The sequence below is a fragment of the Nymphaea colorata genome, chromosome 4, assembly GCF_008831285.2.
Source record: "Nymphaea colorata isolate Beijing-Zhang1983 chromosome 4, ASM883128v2, whole genome shotgun sequence".
In the NCBI taxonomy this organism is placed as follows: Eukaryota; Viridiplantae; Streptophyta; class Magnoliopsida; order Nymphaeales; family Nymphaeaceae; genus Nymphaea; species Nymphaea colorata.
The window spans coordinates 14,412,014-14,432,993 of record NC_045141.1 but is presented as its reverse complement, the minus strand read 5'-3'; the positions used below and the strand labels follow the sequence as shown (position 1 = coordinate 14,432,993).

Sequence of the window (20,980 nt, the reverse complement as noted above, 5' to 3'; positions counted from 1 at the left end):
TTGAAAGAGAGATTCTGAAACCATTGTCTATTGTTTTATTAGACCTTTCAAAATTATTTAGATCCATTTGTAGGCCATGGTGGGGTTAAACCTAGCTTTTCATGGGCTAGGGGGCCTTTTGGCCCTATATAAAGAATCCCCTCTTCACTTGTTTTGGTACTACAACAAGGTTCATCATGTCTTTCTTGCTACATGGAGAACTTCAGCACCAATAATATCATCTCGGTCCTTGCTAGAAATTTATTACTTGGTCCAAAGCATATTAGTATATCTAATGGTGGAGGCTGCTTTGGAAGATCTGACTGTTTGTATTTTTGTGGTTTTGGACTATCAGGAATGACATTCTTTTTAGGAATGCAACATGCAATCATTCGGCCATTGCATCCACGGTTTGGAGTGAGGTCTCTCTCATCAGAGAGCTAGCCACCTTCAGGATTTGATGTATTTGTTTCTACCTTCCATTGTTTCTACTTAATTTCTGTTTTAAGGTTTGTTGTTCCCCTCTCAACACTCATTGGGAGCTGGTGTATCTTTGTACATTGGCTCCGTTAATTAAGTTCGTTTCAGCTCTCTCTCTACTGCTGATGTTTTCAAATTCATTCATCACAAACCTCTAATTCTAAATCGTTTTTCCGTTAAGAAGCCATGGGAACATCTGTTCACTTTCATCCGTTTAGTATCCAGTGGTTGCACAGTTGAATGCCATCTTAGTGATGCCCTTCAGATACTTGAACCGTCTGACCACACTAAACAAGCTCTTTTGGTAATTGAAAAGTGGAAATACATCTTCAGAAATGGTGCCAACAATTTTCTGTCGTCCACAGGAATTCTGCCGGCTTGCTAACCGATATAACTAATCTGCAAAGACAAGCTGAGAACTGGCCCTCCTCTGCTTACTGCTTAGCAGAATGCACAAAAGAAAATCTTCTACTGGCCTCTACCGTGACAAAGATGAATATTAGTGACTCTGGTGCATTTTCGGCAGTCCCAAGGACTTTGCTTTGACTAGAATTGGGGCAGTGTGAAGTTAGATACCTGTGTCTCTGGGTCTTAGTATTTCGGGCAGCAGGTTCAATCTGTTCATCTTGTACAGTTCCAGCAGTTCATTGAAGTGTTTGGTTCACCACTATGACTAGAAAGACCATCTAAGCTAATGACACCTATACAAAAAACACTAGCCTAACTATCATCATTAGCGAGCCGGACCAGGGAAGAAGAACTTAAAAGATTGACGTGCTACCAGGAAAAGGCAAATTATAATTCAACACCTTCCTAAAATTTGTCAAAGATACAGCTCAACCCAGTACTGTATGTAACAGAGCATACCATCAGTATTTACTTAATGTAACTTTTAGCAAAAGCGATACAATACACCCTTGAAAATGGTTGTGTCGTACAATGCAACACGATATTTTCAACTTAAAAAAAAAAAAAAGGTCCCTACCACCAAGCCTTGGATACTCTTAGAACGTGGAGAGGAAGCTGACAGCTCCAATGCCTTTGAGAAGAAAAATAAAATTTGAGGACAGATTTGTATGTAACAAATTGATCTTCCATTGGGAAAAGGAAAGGTTTTCACTTACTCTGTGCATAGGAGGTTGCTTTCACTGAGAAGTAACAAATATTTCATTTTTATCGGAGAATTCTGTCGTTTCGAAGAGATGATTTCAAGCAACCTGCAAGAAGATAATACACACTAATGAATAGTTGAACTTTCAGTTGAGAATAACATGTAGCTTTTGTAAGAAACCGATTCCTACAGAGATTTCTTCTTAACTGAAACATCATTGATTCTTCATAGGAATGGTAATCTTCTTGATTTTTTTGGTACTACTTTTCAGTTCGTTTTGTATTTCTAAGTTAAAAAAATTAATTTTCATTTTTTTTTTCCTTTTGCATCAACTCTGGTCGACTAATGCACATCAACTAACACAATTTACAACACGGGTCAGTGTTCATCACCCTTGGATACTGTCAACTACTGATATTTAGATAAAGATGAAGGGCCTCCTGTCATCAGCTTAACCCATTGAACGGATCATGTTGGTGCTCTCCAATTTGTAACAGAATAAAAAACAAAATCATATACAAGCAGAGTTCTTAATCCCAAGGACCTATGCCACATGAGTGCGAAGTGTGGGTGCTGGTGCGACGTATCCCAAAAAATTTGGGTGCGAGAGTGCAGCGAAGGTGTATATTATATATATATATATATATATACACACACACACACACACAAATGTATGTATTCATAATATATATAATTTTAGCTTGTTTCTTAGCTTATCTGTCCTTTCTTTTTACTTTTATTAAAAGAAAAAAAAAGGAAAATATTTTGAACTTGCATAAGAAAGGACGTGGTTGGGGTGCGTGTCAGAGCAGCACCAGCACCAGATCAAACCAGACATACACGACTGCAATTTCAGAATCAGTCTTTGGAACTCTTTACAAAGCCATAGGAGCAACCTGAGTATGCCAAGGTGCCATGTGAATTGACCGTATCATAACATAGAGATAAGTTCCCCAATAGTCTTGCGATGGTGTTTCTTCAATCTTCTTCTTCTCTGATTGCTTGACCTGAATGACATTCAATTTGTTATAAAATTAACACAAAATAAAAGTTATAAAACAAGAAAAGCTAACTATTCAAATTATAAACTTTAAAATTATCATCGACTTAGGAATTTGCAGTGAGACTTTCAGTTTGATTGGACTGTAACCTCCACCAAGAACAGATGTAACCTGGATAACACTTGCCAAAGGCCCCAAATTCCAAGCAGAAAAATTGTGGGTCTTAGATTATTGGATTTTTGTCCATGGATAGAGATGTCTTTAACCACAACAGAACCAGGTACCGACCAAAAACATGCCTTCCACTCACCAGTACTGGTTGTAAAATACAACAGAGTCTGTAGCCACACGTTGTCCATCATCATTGCGATTCCAATGGTAAAATGCATGTGTTCTATTCCTTATCTCCAACGTTGAATGGCCATAGCTGGCCTCCCTAAAAGCAGAATAGTCTGGCTGTGGGTATAGAAACCTACAGATAGGACCATGGCACAAAAATTAAAATCTCTACAGAAGTTGAAATATTAGAAACCATACATGTAAAGGAAAATGGACTGAAGATCATACTGAATACTGTTTCATTCATAACTTACTTTCCAGCAAGCCCTTCCTGATTTCCTCCATCTCCAACAGTTATGTATACAGGAGCAGATTTATTTGGTACAGGATAACGTTGCCCACTTGTTACATTGTAGTTTATATTGGAAATACGATACTGCAAAAGTCACATTTTTTATTCTTTCAATATACATGGAACAACCATTTAAATAAGTGCCACACGCAATTGTCACATTAAAAAAGAAACCAAGCACTGCAAAAAACACTGGACTTGCTCGACAGGAAAAGGAATCACTTCAGGTACATCCATCAAAAACTTATACATGTGATGCATCAAAAAGCATTTAGGACAAACTATAAAACCTCATTTCGTATTCTAGAAATAAAAAAATTTACAGTGTAATCACAAAAGCAGGTGTGACAATGTACAAATAGCTACTATGAGTTTCTGCTGTAGGTCACTTTGTTCAACAAGGCAGGAGTCAAACAAATCCTTATTCCAAATAATTTGGTGCAGCAAGGACATCAGTTGTTCCAAGGTACCGAGAACAGGTGTAGCTTGAAACAGCATCATTACATGTTGTTTGAGCACGAAGGAGCATGTTAAGATAATCATACTGCTGATAATTATTATATATTCTAGATCAATACAAAGGTAGATTGTCAACTATAAACTCCATATTACAATATTAGTGAAAGATACACAAAGCCATAATTCACTGAGGAGAAAAAAATGCTGCTATTGTTTATCTAAATTTCTTTTTCTTTTTCAAATTTTCTCAATTTTAGAGGATTATGAGTATTGTGGCTTATGCATTTGCAACTACTGCAGTCTGGAGAGTCTACTTTGATGATCATCATGAATAGTGATCCTGGTTGTTCAATCATTTGATAACCAGAGTCATTCTTTGATAAATGATCACTATGAGTCAGACTCAATAGAATTTGATCAGTCATTTTTTCTGTTGTTAAGGTGGAGAACTGAACTAGAACATACCAAGGATTATAGCTGTGTTATCATTACACTTCGACTGATTTATTCCGTTCCACCTTTTGTAGAACTTAAATAAAAAAAAATAATACTTAAGACAGCCATGGATAGAAGCCTAAGACAATCAAGCAAAATACAATCCACAAAAGAAAATGATCTGTGGACAGCATCGTTGTTGTAAACGTCATGAAACCAGATGAATCATTACTGTGAGGCACAAAGGGGGAGGTCATAAGCATTTGTACCATAAAATTGATTTCCCACAGAATGAAATAGACATTAGCATGAAAAGAAAGAAGCTAATCAGCATCGTGATGAAATGAGATGCCACTTTCTATGAATCATAAATAATAAAAAAAAAGGCATATGACCTCATTTCAGAAACTAACGAAAGATTTGACACATACCGATCTCTCATATGCATGTACGTGACCTGCAAATACAAGGTCAACTTTGTACTTGACAAACCATTTCTCAAAAACCACGCGCATGCTTTCACCCTCCATGTAATGTGCATCATTGCTGTTGTATAAAGGCGCATGCATGAGAACAATAAGCCAGGGAGTCATTTCCCTATCCACATTTTGCAGTTCACCTTTCAACCATTGCCATTGAGGTGTGTACTTCACTGTCAAAAAGAATATCCTTAGTTAGGTGAACAATCAAGTCATTAGACAAGGAAAATAAGCATTTATAATAATGTTATACTGCTTCATGTATGCCAATTAAGTAGCAATAGCAAAAGACAAGAGAAGTGCTAATTAAAAAGTCAATCCATAACTAACCACGTATATTCAGCAAAAAACCCTCTTTTTGTTTGACAACAATAAAAAATCAAGTGGAATACTTTGTGAATACCATGAGCATATAAGTAATTAGAAATAAAGAAATAAAACCATATAGAAACGCTAAAGAGGATATGACATAATCATGCAATTCCTTACAAAGAATTGACCAAAACTGAAACAAAAAAATACAAAAAAAGGAACCAAGTACAAAAGACAACATAGGATATGTTATATATATGTGTGCCTGTAACTATTATATATATGTATGTTCAAATTTTTTATCGGCAGTCCACCAGCATTCCGCCAGTTCAACCATTTTCCAACTGGCTTTTTGAAATTCAACATACAGATGAATGCAAAATATTGAAGTCTATCAGCCTCAAAAGAAACATCTAAAATGGATGTGTGGATCACTCTTCGTAAGGAATCAAAATAAAATCTTTATATTCTCCAAAAAGGGAGTCATAAGATCACATCCACACATTGGATTTCGTTGATTTTTTACAGGCATATAGATTTGTACAATTCGACCTCATCTATGAGGTTGGATTTGTGAAAAATGCCCACGAGCCAGACAGCCATCCATATCAGATAGTGCAAATTTTGAATTTATGTATATGATAGAACATAACAATTATATAAATAAGTATATACATATAAAGCATGGTACCATGCATATATTTATGTGTACACTATTTAAATGAGTATATTAATATTAGTGGTAACATATAAACATTTTAATGGGAATCTCTCACTTATAAGGAGATAGATTCTCATATATTAAACCAAACACTACCATAATGTTGCATCTGTTGCTGATGCAAGCATGTAAAGAGTTCAAGTGGGCTGTGAGCCATACCATGATATAGAGGTATAGCGTTTCTCATCTTCAGTCCAGATCTCAAAATATATAGAGAATATCAGATTCTACCCAAGTTCTAATGGTAATATACAATTCACACCTAGGTAAGAAAGCACTCGACCAATCCATCTTAGCATGTTATGAGAAGGACAAAGTTAAACCCATTCCACCAGATCCAAATATCAATGGACCAAATTCTGGTCCTAAAACCCAAGTGTATCTAAATCTGAATCAAGAACTGATTTACTAAAGATCAACACATTGAGTAAACAGAACCTAACAACAATAAATGGATCTGGTCTCTGATATAAAACTGGATTAATATACTTGGCAGAACCCCGGGAAGGACAGAGATAACAAGAAAAAAGATTATCATACCAAAGGGAGAATAGCTAGATAGCACAATGATATGAGCAGATGCACGCCTCACTGCATACCAAAGAGAAGAACTACTCTTTGATGCCATGTAAGGTGTAAGATAACGATGTTGGTAAGGTTTGAAAGGAGTGACTTCTCCCTGCAATGACGACAAACTACATCAAACACTTTCAACATTGCAAAGGTCACTGTTGAACAAGAAGTATATGAATACTTAAAAAATAACTCCGACATTTTTGCAAGGGGTAATTACCTGCTTTACAATAGCACAGCTTGTCACGATTTTTTAATGCTTATAAGGTTGTGTCCTTATTTGAGGAATTCAATCAAGTGCACTTTATGCAAAATGACTGGACAGATATAGTCAATTTAAACCCAACTGTAACATTATTGGTCTCCCCACAATGCAACATGGTTGAACTGTTGGGGAAAACCATAGAATTTACTTGATGCAAAAGAAAAAAGAAAGGAAAATTTAAAGGCCTTGATGTGATATGGAAGATAGTAGCATGCATTGAGAGGGAATGTTTGTGCAAGACCACTTCTTCTAATCATGATATAAGCATTAGCAATTCTGCATTCTTCTTACCAGATCAGGCTTGTACTCAATTTCGTGGTTCCCAACTGTCCATATCCATGGCTGATAAGCAACACTCCGCTCAATAAAACGCCCCCATGAGTCCCAGCGGATACCATTGTCATATTTATAATTGTCAGCATATGAAAGATCTCCAACAAATAAAACTGTCTGCCCACCGCTCTGCATGTAATGCTCTAGTGTGGAGAGAGAATTAAATGTTTGGCCCAAGTCACCTGCAAAATAGTAAGATTAGTGTAATTCATGCAACAAAATTTATTCCTTGAACAATTACAATTGAGTAAAAAAGGAAGCTGCATGCAAAACAGGAGAATGAAACTGTGAATCAAATGTATTAGGAATTCATGTACTAAACCTGTTTGTCATTATAATTGTTAAAGAAAGGACTCAATTAACATTTCTGGACTTTATAAGGTTGTAATAAAAAACATTGTTGTCCAAGCTCAATCCAACAGCTCCATTTATGGGTGACCTGGCTGGTTTATGTGACTGTTTTGTAAGTGTTTTATTACTTGGGATTTTAGGTTCTTGAAGATTGCTTTTGATAAACTTTTAACATTTAGTAATTTTAAGGAAATGGTTTCTCAGAATTTTTTAGTATTGGAAGAACTATCAGCCTTGCAATGGTAGAGGAACTGATACACGTCAGTTTCTTGTCAACACCTAGTGTAGTTTTAAAATGCTGAAGGATTGTCACTTGAGTTGCCAAAATGTAAGTCGGGCATAGGTCAATCAAGACCTTAAAAAGATTAATTGGGACTAGTCATGACTTGTTGGTCCGACTTGGTCCGAGTCAATTGACTACAAATAAATAAATGCATATGTTTATATAGAAACAAAAACAGAAGCATACCTATACCTACATAATGAATGCACATATATGTTTATAGTGAGGGTTAGTTAGTTGACCAAACAGTAGGCTGACTTATTTGACTAGTTTGACCACCTACTTGCTGTCAGTCAATAGTCAACTCACTGACCAATCAAACTAGTCTGCTGATTCACCGGGATTTTGACAAAAAAAATCTTATGCACATATCATGAAGAGGAAAAAAATGCTTACACTCTTGGATGCTTTGATCAGGGGTTCCCAAACCTATTTGCCATACGACCAGCTTTCTTGGTTGGTAGCCTTTTGGGATGTGAACTCAAGTCAACTGAGGTAGGTTGGGATTAATTAAACCAGGCACTAAGACCAGTTTCACATTGGGTTACTACAATTAACATTAGAGTGAAGTTCAACACTTGGACCTAGGACCCCACATGCAGGGTGCATGTGCATCAAGCAGGAGCTGGATTGTGACGTCCCAACAGGTGGAGATGGCTGATTCAAATCATATATTGAACATCTAGAGAAAAGATGAGGCATCTATAAATTGTGGTCCCCAATTACCAACGGCCTAATTCATAGCCTTTTCTGGTATAGAAGAAAGTTAGCTATGGGGCAGGTTAGGATCTGCTAGACCAAGCAGCTATGTTAGTTTCAGATAAAGTTGTTACAATTGGTATCAGAGTCAAATCCCACACTCAGACCTAAGGTCCTACACGCATGAACACATGAGCCTTAAAGGGAGTAAATTGTAATAACCTGTATATGATAGAATAGAGAATAGTACTCTATAGAATATTTTCAGACTAGTTCTGTATCAAAGAGTTTTAGAAATCTTCAGGGGTCTGTATACTTGTTTGATATACCACTAGTTGGCCTGCTTAGTGGCCTTTTAGGTATGAACCAAAGTCAAATACAACACAGTTTGAGATATGAACCAGACACTTAAATCAACTTTGAACCAAGTCACTACACTTAGTATCAAAACCAAGTTCAGTACTCAAACCTGAAGTCCCATATGTGCATAAACCCTGTGCCTTTAAGGGTGTAAACTGTAACAGCCCTATATATATGATAGAACTTAAGAAAGTCTTATGTTGACGATTTTCATAAATCTTTAGACGTATATATACTTGTTAGCTTATTAGCCAAAAAAGTGCTTAGGTGCCCCTAGACCCTAGGTTTTCCACCTTTTCGATTAGGCTAGACCACCTAAGCACATAAAGTCAAAAAATGTTATAAATTTTTTTCTTCCATTTTCTTTTTCTTATACTTTTACTCTCTTTCACTTTTCTTCTTCTGCCTTTTTCCCTTCTTGTTTTCCTTTTCCTCCTTTCTCTTCATCTTCATCTTCTTCTTCATCCTTTTTCCTTTCTTATGCTGTCTTTGGCCCAGGTAGACCTTTTTGGAGGGCCACTACCTAGGCCTGTACTAATTCTGAAGCTAAGTTTGTTCACCATTCTACCAGTTGTCCTGGTGTTAGTCGCTGGCTAACAAGACGTGCAAGGGAGGGAAAAAAAGAGAAGAGGGAACGGGAGAGAGGAAAAGCAACTTCAAATCATGCTTAATTAGGGCAAAACTAAAGCTTAAGTACAAAGCAACGACGGGTCTGGACTGGACCAACTCTTACTGAAGCAGATCCATATTGGCTTAGTCTAATCCTAATGAACTGAAATAAAACAGGTACTGGTACTCAATCCATCATATTCTGATCCATACATGGATCGTAACAAATACTCCCCCCTTCCAAGAACACCTTGTCCTCAAGGTGTGAAGGATGGAAATCGCCTTTGTATGTCATCTGAATCTTCCCATGAAGCTGGTAGCTCCTCCTCGGTGAGCCATTGAATCAGCCACTGTAATTTCCACTTTCCGTCCACTTTGAGTCGTCGCACTCCTACTCGACGTAGGGGTTGTATGCCGGTGGGGTTCACTAAGGCGGGTACTGCTGTTACTTCTCCTTCTGTCGGTGGCTTGAGGCATGCTTTTAGTTTGGATACATGAAAGACTGGATGTATGGTGTTGCCCGATGGTAGCTGCAGTTCATAGGCAAGAGTGCCGATCCTTTTTAAAATTTTATAAGGACCAACATACCTCGAAAGCAACTTACTTTGACCTGCCCCGCGCATCCCTAGCAGCCGTTGGGGAGGCCACCTTATGAAAACCCATTCCTCTTCTTGGAATCGAAGTGCTTGATGACGATAGCTATATTGTATCACCATGCGATTCTGTGCTGCTACCAGGTGTTCCTCTAGATCTTTAAGAATCACATCGCGGCACCTCAGCTGTGTATCTACAAACTCATCCTGTGTTGTTCCCAACTGATATCTGCGAATAGTGGGAGGAGGTCGCCCATAAACAACCTCAAAAGGGGGTGGTGTTCGTGGATGTATGCCAACTTGTATTATAAGCAAACTCCACCCATGATAAATAGTTGACCCAGGTTTTGCGGCGCACTCTAGCGAAACACCTCAAATAAGTCTCAAGGCTTCGGTTTACTACCTCCGTCTGTCCATCTGTTTGTGGATGATACACGGTACTCATCTTAAGCTGTCCCCTGTAGTTTGAAATACTCCTACCAAAAAGCACTAAGTAATACCGAGTCACGGTCACTTACAATGGAACGTGGCATACCGTGTCGCCCTACTTGCTCTTGAAAAATCTGAGCTACTGTTTTGGTTGAAAAGGGGTGTGCAAGAGCTATGAAGTGTGCATATTTCGAAAGTCTGTCTACCACCACCAATATGACAGATTTACCATGAGAGCGGGGTAATCCCTCGATGAAGTTCATGGATATGTCTTTCCAAATTTGCTCTGGAACAGGAAGTGGCTGTAAGAACCCAACGGGTCGTGTGGTCTCATACTTATTGCGTTGACATACTTCACATTGCCGCAAATGATCCCACACCGGGCGCTTCATCTCCAGCCAAAAAAATCTGACCCTTAAGCGCCTGTATGTCCCTTCTACTCCTTCATGACATGCGCTCTTCGAGTCGTGAAAATGTGAGATCAAAATACCTAGCATGGCTGTCTCGGGCGGAATAAATACCCGACTGCGGAAGTAGAGATAAGGAGGGCGCCACTCATAACCATATCGTCTCGTAGGATCCCGTATTAATTCGGCTCGTATCCTTTGCATCGATGCTGCTGACTGGTGAGCTTGCTGGATGTCTGCCCAAATATCACACTAAATGGCCGACAAGGTCCAGAATCCCTTCCCCTTCCTGCACCTGTTGAGATAGTCCATCGGTTGCCGGATTTTCTTTCCCGCTGCGATGTTGAATCTCAAAATCAAAGCTGAGCAGTTTCATTACCCAACGCTGCACTGTGGGTATCAATGTTTTCTGTTGTAGACAATAACGCAAACTGTGGTGGTCCGTAAGGACAACAAATTTCTTGCCCAACAAATAATGTCGCCATCTGAGAACTGCCAGTACCATAGCAATGAGTTCGCGCTCGTAGGCCGATTTGCTGCTGAAGGTGGATCCCATGGCGCAACTGAAAAACACTACTGGGTGTCGGTCTTGGCTCAAAACTGCGCCCACCCCTATGTCGGATGTGTCTGTCTCCACTTCAAACTGCATAGCGAAGTCGGGCATGCGTAGGACTGGCACCGACGTGATAGCCTCTTTGAGCTTGGCAAATGCTTCCTCGACTTGGTCTGTCCACTTAAACTGATCCTTTTTTGTGAGATGTGTCACAGGGGCATTGTAATACTTCCGAAGTTTCGCACGAACTTACGGTAGTACCCAGCCAACCCTAGGAAGCCACGTAGCTCCCTAACCGACTGTGGAGTGGCCCAATTGCGCACTGCCCGTTCTTTATCCTCTTCCATCTTCATGCTGCCCTTTGCCAATCACATGGCCCAGGTATGTGACTTGACTCATTCCGAATGAACACTTGGAGAGCTTGGCATGGAGGGAGTGTTGTCTCAGAGTAGATAACACCACCGGCAGGTGATTTAAATGTGCCTCCTCATCTGCACTAAAGACAAGGATGTCATCAAAGAAGACCAGTACGAACCTGTGCAGATGCGGTCGGAAGATATCGTTCATGAGAGATTGGAACGTCGCAGGGGCGTTCGTGAGGCCGAACGACATCACGCGGAACTCATAATGCCCATCCGGTGTTAGAAATGTTGTTTTAGGAACATCCTGTGACGCAATCCTTATCTGGTGATATCCAGCGTGAAGATCCAATTTGGAAAACAGGGTTGCACCCTTGAGTGCATGAAGGAGGTCTTCCACGATAGGGATTGGGTAGCGATCCTTCACCATTATAGCATTTGAGGCGCAGTAGTCTACACAAAACCACCAGTTGCCATCCTTCTTGCAAACAAGGAGGGAGGGAGATGCAAAAGGGCTGCGACTGGGCTGAATAATTCCCTGCTCTAACATTTCCTGCACCAGTCGAGTTAGGGCATCACGTTGAGTCAGGTTATACCTGTATGGTCTCCTCTTCACTACTTCTGACCCCGATTGAAGCTCTATGTGGTGGTCATAGGCGTGTGGAGGAGGTAATCCATGTGGAACATCGAACACATCTAAAAATTCCTCTAGCAGGGCAGGCAGTCGTGCACCTGTGAGGGTGGGGGTCGGCCTCTCTTCTGTCACGGTTCTGGTCATGAATAGCATGTACGAAGCAGCTGCCCCATGTAGGATCTTGGATGTGGCTGTCTCATGGACTGGTTGTCTTGGAGTAGCCGACAGGGTTAGGCGCCTCCCATATGGTTGTGTAAAGTGCATTTTCATGTTAACGAAGTCTCATACAACCTCACCTAGCCCTTTCAACCAGTGGATGCCTAGGACTAGGTCTACCTCGGCCATGGCTAGTGTATACAACTGCACTGAAAACCCATGGCCCTGGATTTCCAGCTTCTCGTAAGTGCACCGCCCTTTACATTTTAGTGTACTCCTATCTCCCACGACCACATCAAACGCCAGTTGGTGGTCTGTTGTACACCCCAGGCCTCTAGCCGATTTCTCACAAATGAAGTTATGCGTGTACCCGGTATCCACTAGTACACTGACCTTTCGACCTCGGAGCCGACCCTTGACGCGCATCAACTGTGCCTGTGGTACTTCGTGTCCCGATAGAGCATGGAGAGATATTTCGGGCGATTGAGCGAGCTCCTCGTCGCCTTGCTCCTGCTCGCCGAGTGTCTCCTCAGGGGTGTCATCACCTTCTTCCTCTACTAGGTACATGTGGAGTCGCCTACAGGCGTGGCCTGGCGTCCATGGTTGGTCACAGTGGAAGCAAATATTTTGACGCCGTTTTTAGCGTATCTGTTTTGGAGTAAGGCGGCGAATAATAGGGCGGCTCGCTGGTTTGCCCATGTTGGCCCTGGCTGGTGGCGCTTCCGTGCTCATGGCGGCTGCCCCTTGAGGACGAGCCACGGTCAGCCCCCGCCCGAGGCCCTGATATCGATGATGCTTCTCTTCCACCATATGAGTTGTCGCAACAACAATCATGCAAGTTGATGGGTCGCATGCCCTGCACTTCAATACGGATCTCCTCCTAGAGTACCCCAACAAAGGCACCAATCAAGGCGTCTGTGGCCAGCTGCGAAGCTGAAGGCCCAAAGCACGCTGCCATGGCTGTGATTAAGGACCTCCAATCTGGGTGTCCGTGTTGCGCCACTAGCCAGCGGTACCAACGAATGGCTGCCCCGTCGAAATTCATGGCAGCGTGAGCCACCTTCATTGTTTCCAAATCCCATGGCACTCGAAGAATTGCTCTGCTTTGAATATCCAACTATGTAGGTCTTCTCCACTGAATCGAGGGAAGTCACTCTTAGCGGCTTTGAAGCGCATCGAATTTGTACTCCCGTTGGTACTGGTAGAAGAGTAAAGACCAGCGGAATTCAGAAAAAATCCCACAGGAAATTCAGATCTCGTGATGCCCCGCCCGGGATTTTCCCCTGCAATCATACCGACAGGGTGGAAGAGTGGTGTAGCGGTGGGCAGAGCACTACTGGTGGGTAGGGGCGCGTCGAAGGAGCCAAAGGCAATGCCGGATCCGCTAGGTGGCGACGGAAAGAAAGGCACTGCGCTGAGCGCTGGAGCCGGCGGTTCCTGAACAACGTCGACGGCGCTGGGCGAAAGGAACAGACCAGGGGCCGCATGCGACGGCGAGCGGTTGCTGGTCGGATGATCTCCCAGCGGAGGACTGCCTAGGGCGACAGACGCCGGAATTGAGGGACGCATGGCAGGCTGTTGAAGCAAATCCCAAAAGCCTGCCGCGATCGCAGCATGCAGGCGATTTTCGGCCTCGACCTGGGAGTGTTCCATGTTTTGCAGACGCCGATTAACCTCGATGATCGTCTCCTCCGTCCAGGCACGGTGCGCTTCTACCGCGGCCAAGGTGGCGTTATTGAAAGATGGTGCGTCTTGATCATCGGACGTCGACAGCGGCGGCGACACCGCCATATTGGGCTCTGATACCATTGTTAGCCGCCGGCTAACAAGAGGTGCGAGGGAGGGAAAAGTAGAGAAGAGGGAACGGGAGAAAGGAAAAGCAACTTCAAATCATGCTTAATTAGGGCAAAACTAAAGCCTAAGTACAAAGCAACGACGGGTCCGGACTAGACCGACTCTTACTGAAGCAGATCCATATTGGCTTAGTTTAATCCTAATGAACTCAAATAAAACAGATACTGGTACTCGATGCATCATATTCTGATCCATACATGGATCGTAACACCTGGTTTACAACATCTAAAAAAAAAAACAAAACCAACTATGAGGCAGGTTAGGACCGCCAAACTGAACACCTAAGTCAGTTTTGGACTAGATCAAATGTTCCCAATACAACACTAAGTAAAAATGAGAAGCAATGATGCATATTACAAGAAAAGGAGGCGAACAATATGAGATTATGTATAAGATCATAATTTATTCAAAAGGAGAAAGGAAGATAGGTTCAAGTTATGTCCAATAGCTTGTGGATTATGGGATTTCGCCCAAGTTAGTTACCCTTCCTTGACGTATTTCATTGATTATATGTACCATCAGATTAACTGTTTCTCACAGCACCACAGGTGAATCACATATTGAATAATTTGCAGACTGGGATGATTACTTCACAACAAGATCTACCTGTTTTAGATATAAAATAAAGCTATTAGAAAACATGAGATGCATGATTCATTTTGTGTCCATCATCTGATTTAAAGACATCAAAGCCAACATTTTCAGTCAAAAGGCCATTTTTTGGCACCATATACTGCAAGAAGATATGGAAGTTGCCTGAATTACCCCAAGAACCAGATGACAAGTGTTCAACACTAAAAGAAGTAAAAGCACAAAAATGTTAGCAAGAACCAAGTAACCAGTGGTCAAAACTAAATAGCTGTCAAAGCACCAAAAAAGGTTTACTGCAGAAAACCAGAGGTCAATTAAGAGTCATCTTTCAAGGTAGAGTCACTAACAGTACCTCCAGATGAGAAGATTATAATATATAATCAACAAGAAAAGTTTCTTTCAAATTCATTGGAAACATGTTAATCTCGGATCTCGCTCATCACAACATGATGGAGAAACCATCAGTGAAAGAATAAAACAAGGACAAGTGCACATTAATAGAGATCCTACCAGGAAGATTATGAGCTATCTAAAAGGGACCCAATGGGCCAATTTTGCCAGGATCAAAATGGGACCTCGCCAAAAGGGGCATGGACTAATGAGTTTCTACCACAACCACCAAGTGTCCTGCTCAGCACTAGGTTTTCCACCACAAACATGTACACGTATATGTGCACATGAAGGTCCAAAAATGAATGAGTAAAAATCTGTTTTCTTCCCCTTTTTTCTACCTTTTGCAATCAAATACCATATTCTACAGGAATTATTTAGTAGAAAATGAGTTGTGAATCACGTGATTCTAACATAGAAGCTGTTCAAATACTACAAAATCAAACATAGACGATGAGGAAAACTGCTCTTATTTCATTCTGCATTACGGTACAAGAGTTGCAGCTCATGACACCACACTGCTCAGAACAAGAAAAGATACAATAAATGGTGTGCAAACCTAACTTAAGAACTAGACAGGATAGTAAAAGTCTAAACTGCACATAAAGGGACTATGGCTGGGATATAACTAAAGGATGTGCAGAATAAGTGAATAAAAATGGATAACAGTGACCTTTAACTAGTACATGTAGTATGACCCATATACTTTGACAGAAGCATGACCTTGAATTGCTAAAGAAATCAATGCCGCACAATGCACACAAGCATGATGCTTCTTAAAAATAATACTTTTTATGTCAACAAATAAGATCCAAAATTTGATTCTTAGGAAATTCATTTCATATGTTTAAATATAGATAGGCTTATACAAGTACATGTAGGAGTCTGCAAGAAGGAAACAGGCCAACATGAAAAGGAAGCTAACCTATTCGAACATATGCAGATTCAAATGACAATAAGATCATAACTAGCATATATTAGCAGAAATTATCACAGGCTAATAAGTTCTTTCTGTTTTCACTTATTCAAAAAAATCAACAGATCTATTGCTTCTAAAAGAGAAGGATACCCTATGTAGCTAGAGACACAAGTTATTTTAAACAATAACGACAAATTTGTTTGGCAGGAGTATAATGGTTAAGCAATAAACATCATAGAATAACAATAAATTTGCAGGCTCATTATGAACATCACGGCATAAATATCATAAACTAAAAACAATACATACATGCGATTATGTTACCGGAAAGCTGATTTAACAGGTAGAAAAGGGCACATAAACAATATTCACTTTTAGCTTCTTTTTCAGCACAAGCTTTTATAAAAAAGAAAGAAAAGGGCATGCTTTCTCCAATAAAGTTTCCATTAAAATACTATTCACAATAACTCACCAATAATACCAAAGGTATAAGAAGCATTTGGATCAATCTTGTGTGGTGTGTGGAACCAAAACTCGCGAGCAGATTCGTCTTCACCAATCTTGTAGTAGTACTTGGTATCATACTGAAATATCAACTCATAACATAAAACTATCATCCTAGAGAGATTTCAAGATTTTTTATCAGCAAATGGATGAACAAAAAGAAAAAAAACAAAGTTGCTAACAAAAGCATAGCTGGCTATCATCAGATTATTATCCACAAGGAGGAAATTAAACCCCATTATGGAGGTAAACCTACCACATTAACATAGTAAAGCACAAATTGTTAAGAATGGGCAGACCAAACAGGGAGTGCAGCTTAACCATTCTTTCTTCAACAACTTTAGAAGCCATTCATCATCATGCACAAGAATTGTACTCCCAGCCATTTTTCTGGAATGATCATGGCATCTGACAGTTAAGATAGACTGACCATAACTGCTTAACTATCTTGATGTGTCCCTTTTTTTTTTTTTGGGTGGGGGAGCAAACAGAATCTCATTGTTCAAAAGATTCTTTTATTACAAGGACAGTAAATTGAAGCCCAATTGCTGAACATGTATTAAAGTAATGTATTCTGCAAACTGTTCTAAACAAATGATGGTATTATGCCGCAAAAGCTGATAGTGGAAGAAAAGGCATGCCACTAAATGCTAACCTCAAGATCATTAACCGTGCAGTGGTGGATATACCCAGATTTGTAATTGTAGAAGGTGTAGTTTGTAAATGTTCCCTCAGCATGATGATTGTACTCGTGCTCAGATTTCCCATAGAAAACTTTACTAGAACCAGGTTCATTGGGAGTTACCCACGAAATAATGACAGCCCTTCCATCATAATCACCTTGAGTAATATGCACCTGCAATACATCATCCTTAGCCCTAAGTGTAAACTTGTTTCTTGTGATGACTTTGGAAGCAAAGCATCACACTCACAACCAGTTAAGTTCATCATGGAAAAAAAAAAAGAGTGAAAGCCTAGTGAATTAAAGAATAACCTGGTCTTCATCTTAGGACCTGCAAAAGCAAATATATAGAGTAGCATTCAAGCGTCTGATACAACAGATTGATCACCTATAGGGCTTTTTCAGTTTTAAAGCTGAAATCCTCAGATATTGCAATGTCCAAACCAACAAACAAAAGATTAGTAGAGCCAGATAACGTGGTGATTAACAGATCTACCACTCTTATTTTCTAAAAAGCAAAGGTCAATCTGTATAATCTAGAGAATTTTAAAGCAAAAAATTCCATAAATTATAGAGTTAAGTAGACAAGAATAACCTGCTGGGGTGCATTATATCCTTTTGGAATAGCAAAAACCTCGTTGTCAAGTGGGATATCAGTTGATGGCCATTCAGAACGGGTGAAACCACTAGTTATCCCTGCCTTGGTAGTGTACGCATGATTCCAGAGATAAAAAAGTATCAACAATATCGTTCCCAAGATGCTGTTTCTCATTATGCCCCTGCCCTGGTTCCTGAAATCAATATGACGTCAGAAGAAAATCAAATTATTTCCCCTGAGCTTATATCATAACATGCTTGTTAGTAATCTATACAAAGAAGATAGTAGGATATAAACATGAAGATTAAAAGTTTCACTAAAAGAATCACCCAAAGAAAGCACCAGCAACTGCAACCATAACCAAAGCCATTTGAATAGAAACAATATACAGGAGTACCCTACGCAGCAAACCAAAACATAAACTTCACAATTAGGAAAACAAGGGTTTGACATAAGAACTTCTAGATTAAACAATGAATACATGCTTTGAGTCTTGAGATGCTTATTCATGATCACACTCAATGATTATGACCTTTTAAACAAGCTAATCATGTAGTAAACATAAAAACCCACATCTCAAGTTCATGTATTGCTAACAATCAAATTGGAAAAACCGTGCTTACTATAGCAACAAACATATAATAATCTCACTTCGCTCACAGTACGACTTGAAAAGACGAATCCCGCATTAACAGAAAAAAAAAACATAAAAATAAAAAGTAAAAAAGGCCACAACAAAAAGGTTGTTATAATCGCACATGACATGCTATCCTATATTTTAGTCTTCATTGTTTTGCACGAGTTCTGTATAGAAAGCAATATGGAAGATACCATATTCTAAAGTAGATAGCACGAGAAATTGTATATCTAGGAATCCTAATGCGGAACAGCCAAAGCATAAAAGCATCTTGACGGGCGAAACCATCAAACCAAGATAGGTGTGATCAGCACGAAAATTGCCCAAATGGCTGAGGTAAAATTAAGTGATTCTAAACCCATGAATCTGGTGAGTTGAGCTTAAAATTAGCTACATTCAGTAAGAAAAAGCTTAGAGATGCAACGTTTTGCCTCCGTCCTCTAACTGATCAAACGGAGCACCTTGAATTAGAGCGTAATTTTCCAGAAAAAGACGAAGATTTTGCACGAATTCCCAATCAACATAATTTAGCAAATCTACATGAAGTTTCGTGCCCGACCGCGTGTCATCTAATCATCATCCACGGAAATCTGCGAAACAGAGAAACACCCAACTCGGCCACTGGAATTTTCTCGACAAGCTGCAAATAAATCTTCGATTTCGGGAACTGCCCAAGCTATAGGCTGACTGCCAGAAGCATGAGAGCTCAGAAACAGATCACCCACTATTTTTAGCCACGCAAAGCAGCTAGAAGACCAACCGTCAATTTAATCAAGAAAAACAACTTATCGGGCATCAAAGGCTCACTTGCAAATCCTTTGTAACGAAGGTTTAACTCAACACCGCCACTTAAGAAACAGCAAAGAAGACAATCTGCAGTAACATTTGATTCCCACAAGCAAGACGCCTACAGAGAGAGAGAGAGAGAGAGAACCTTATGGTGCAGCTCGCAGTGGGCAGGAAGCGAGGGAGGAGAAGGGAAAGGGATCGACGGATCCGAAATAAGCAGGACAGGGATAGAGTCCACGAGACGTAACGACAACACCAGAGGAAGGGAAAATGGCGGGTGTGCGAAACAAACGGCACGCGATCACGATGCTGCCGGGCCCCGCCATGTCAGATACCGGCGGCTTCCCTTTCATTGGGCCGGTTCGGGTTCGGATCGCAATGACTCCGAACATTCGGACCGGGTCAGCCTGCCCAGGAACCAGGCCTCTTGCTAGCTCGACACGCAACCCGAGCTTGGGTTCAACCCGACATTGAAAACTTTGACCCGATTCGATCCAATTAAAATTAAAAATATATATTTTAATATAAAATAATATATAAATCTAATTAATTATATTAAAATAATATATATATATAAAATAATATTAAACCAATCTTATAAGTGGAGCTTAGTTGAGTCCACTCGGCAGGGTCCAGACTCGAACCCAAGTTGTCAGGTACCCAACTAGATACCCAAGCTTACCCTCAACCATATGTTAATTGAAATTATCGACTAATTATATGTTCTTGTTTGTGAATATGTCAATTGAAATTATCAACTAATTATATGTTTTTGTTTGTGAAATATTAAGTTTGTTATTTTTTAAATAATAAAATGCTACATGATTCTAAAAAGATACTTATACTACATGCTATTTAGTTTTAATTAATACAAAAATTAAATACGTTTATTTATTAAAAATACTTTTTCATAAAAAACTGAGTCGAACCGGCCTACCCACTCGTACAGCAGTGTAAAATGTCGGATCTGTGTTTTCGAGACTGAATCAGATCCGAAATCAAACATTTGCACCTGCCCTGTATTGGCATTTTCATCAAATTTCACGTTTGTTTTGTCTCGGACTTGCATCCCGAATTCAAATTATCGATTCCAACGTTATAATTTTTCCTTGTCGAGGAATAAACCAGTCGGGTCTTTGTTCGGGTCGTAACTTTAGATCCAATCACATCCCCACTAATTAACTAACCAACCAAATCGGATTAGTTTCTTCCCCGTCATACTCGAAGGATCCAAACCAAAGGAACATCAACTGGATCTACTAAGTAATGAAATCGAATTGTGCTATCTGATATTTTGAACAGTTGATGAACTTTGGATTTAGTTTTAAGAACACAAACCGGTTCAGCTTAGATCTTGATTAGCCTTTGCTTAGTCAGACTTGATTGGGTTCGTACAATCTGCGATGGATTTTTTGCCAAAACAGGATCAGATTCGCATGCATATTCAAATTTTAGTTGGAGTCGGGTTCGATTAAGATTCAGATCCAGATTTAAACGCAACGAGAATAATTTATGTTGAAAGTTAAAAAGGTAGAAACAACTCAACCATTTGTTAGGGCATTCCACTTGCGGCGATGGAATGCTTCAACCACTTGACATGACACATACTAACGCATCATATCGAGTGGTCAGAGTATTCCATGCAATGTCTTAATGCCTTAACACACAAGTTGCCCTCCCAATCGAGTTGGTATATATTTTTTTTAATCTTAATGTTTTTTAATAATTGTAAAATCCTTTAGATATGTTCATGTAAAAACTTTAAGTGTTTGAACTCGGACCTGAATCAGATGCACCCAATAAA

The 20,980-nt window shown here is 40.0% G+C and overlaps 1 protein-coding gene across 2 annotated transcripts; it reads right to left on the bottom strand.

The window, feature by feature from the left end:
• Positions 1 to 1,237: 1,237 nt before the first annotated feature.
• LOC116252536 (bifunctional purple acid phosphatase 26-like) lies at positions 1,238 to 19,485 on the bottom strand. Of its 2 annotated transcripts, none has more exons than XM_031626873.2 (12): positions 19,322 to 19,485; positions 17,748 to 17,943; positions 17,126 to 17,326; positions 16,439 to 16,550; positions 6,738 to 6,961; positions 6,149 to 6,287; positions 4,528 to 4,748; positions 3,165 to 3,286; positions 2,882 to 3,043; positions 2,467 to 2,577; positions 1,584 to 1,676; positions 1,238 to 1,498 (listed from the first exon to the last, which is right to left on the bottom strand). In XM_031626873.2, the coding sequence occupies exons 2-10, from the start codon at positions 17,922 to 17,924 to the stop codon at positions 2,502 to 2,504; spliced, it is 1,434 nt and encodes a 477-aa protein (XP_031482733.1). In that variant the 5' UTR covers positions 17,925 to 17,943; positions 19,322 to 19,485; the 3' UTR covers positions 1,238 to 1,498; positions 1,584 to 1,676; positions 2,467 to 2,501. The 2 variants fall into 2 exon arrangements, with proteins under 2 accessions (XP_031482733.1, XP_031482734.1); XM_031626874.2 differs by lacking the exon at positions 19,322 to 19,485 and adding an exon at positions 19,195 to 19,313.
• Between the last annotated feature and the right edge of the window lie 1,495 nt (positions 19,486 to 20,980).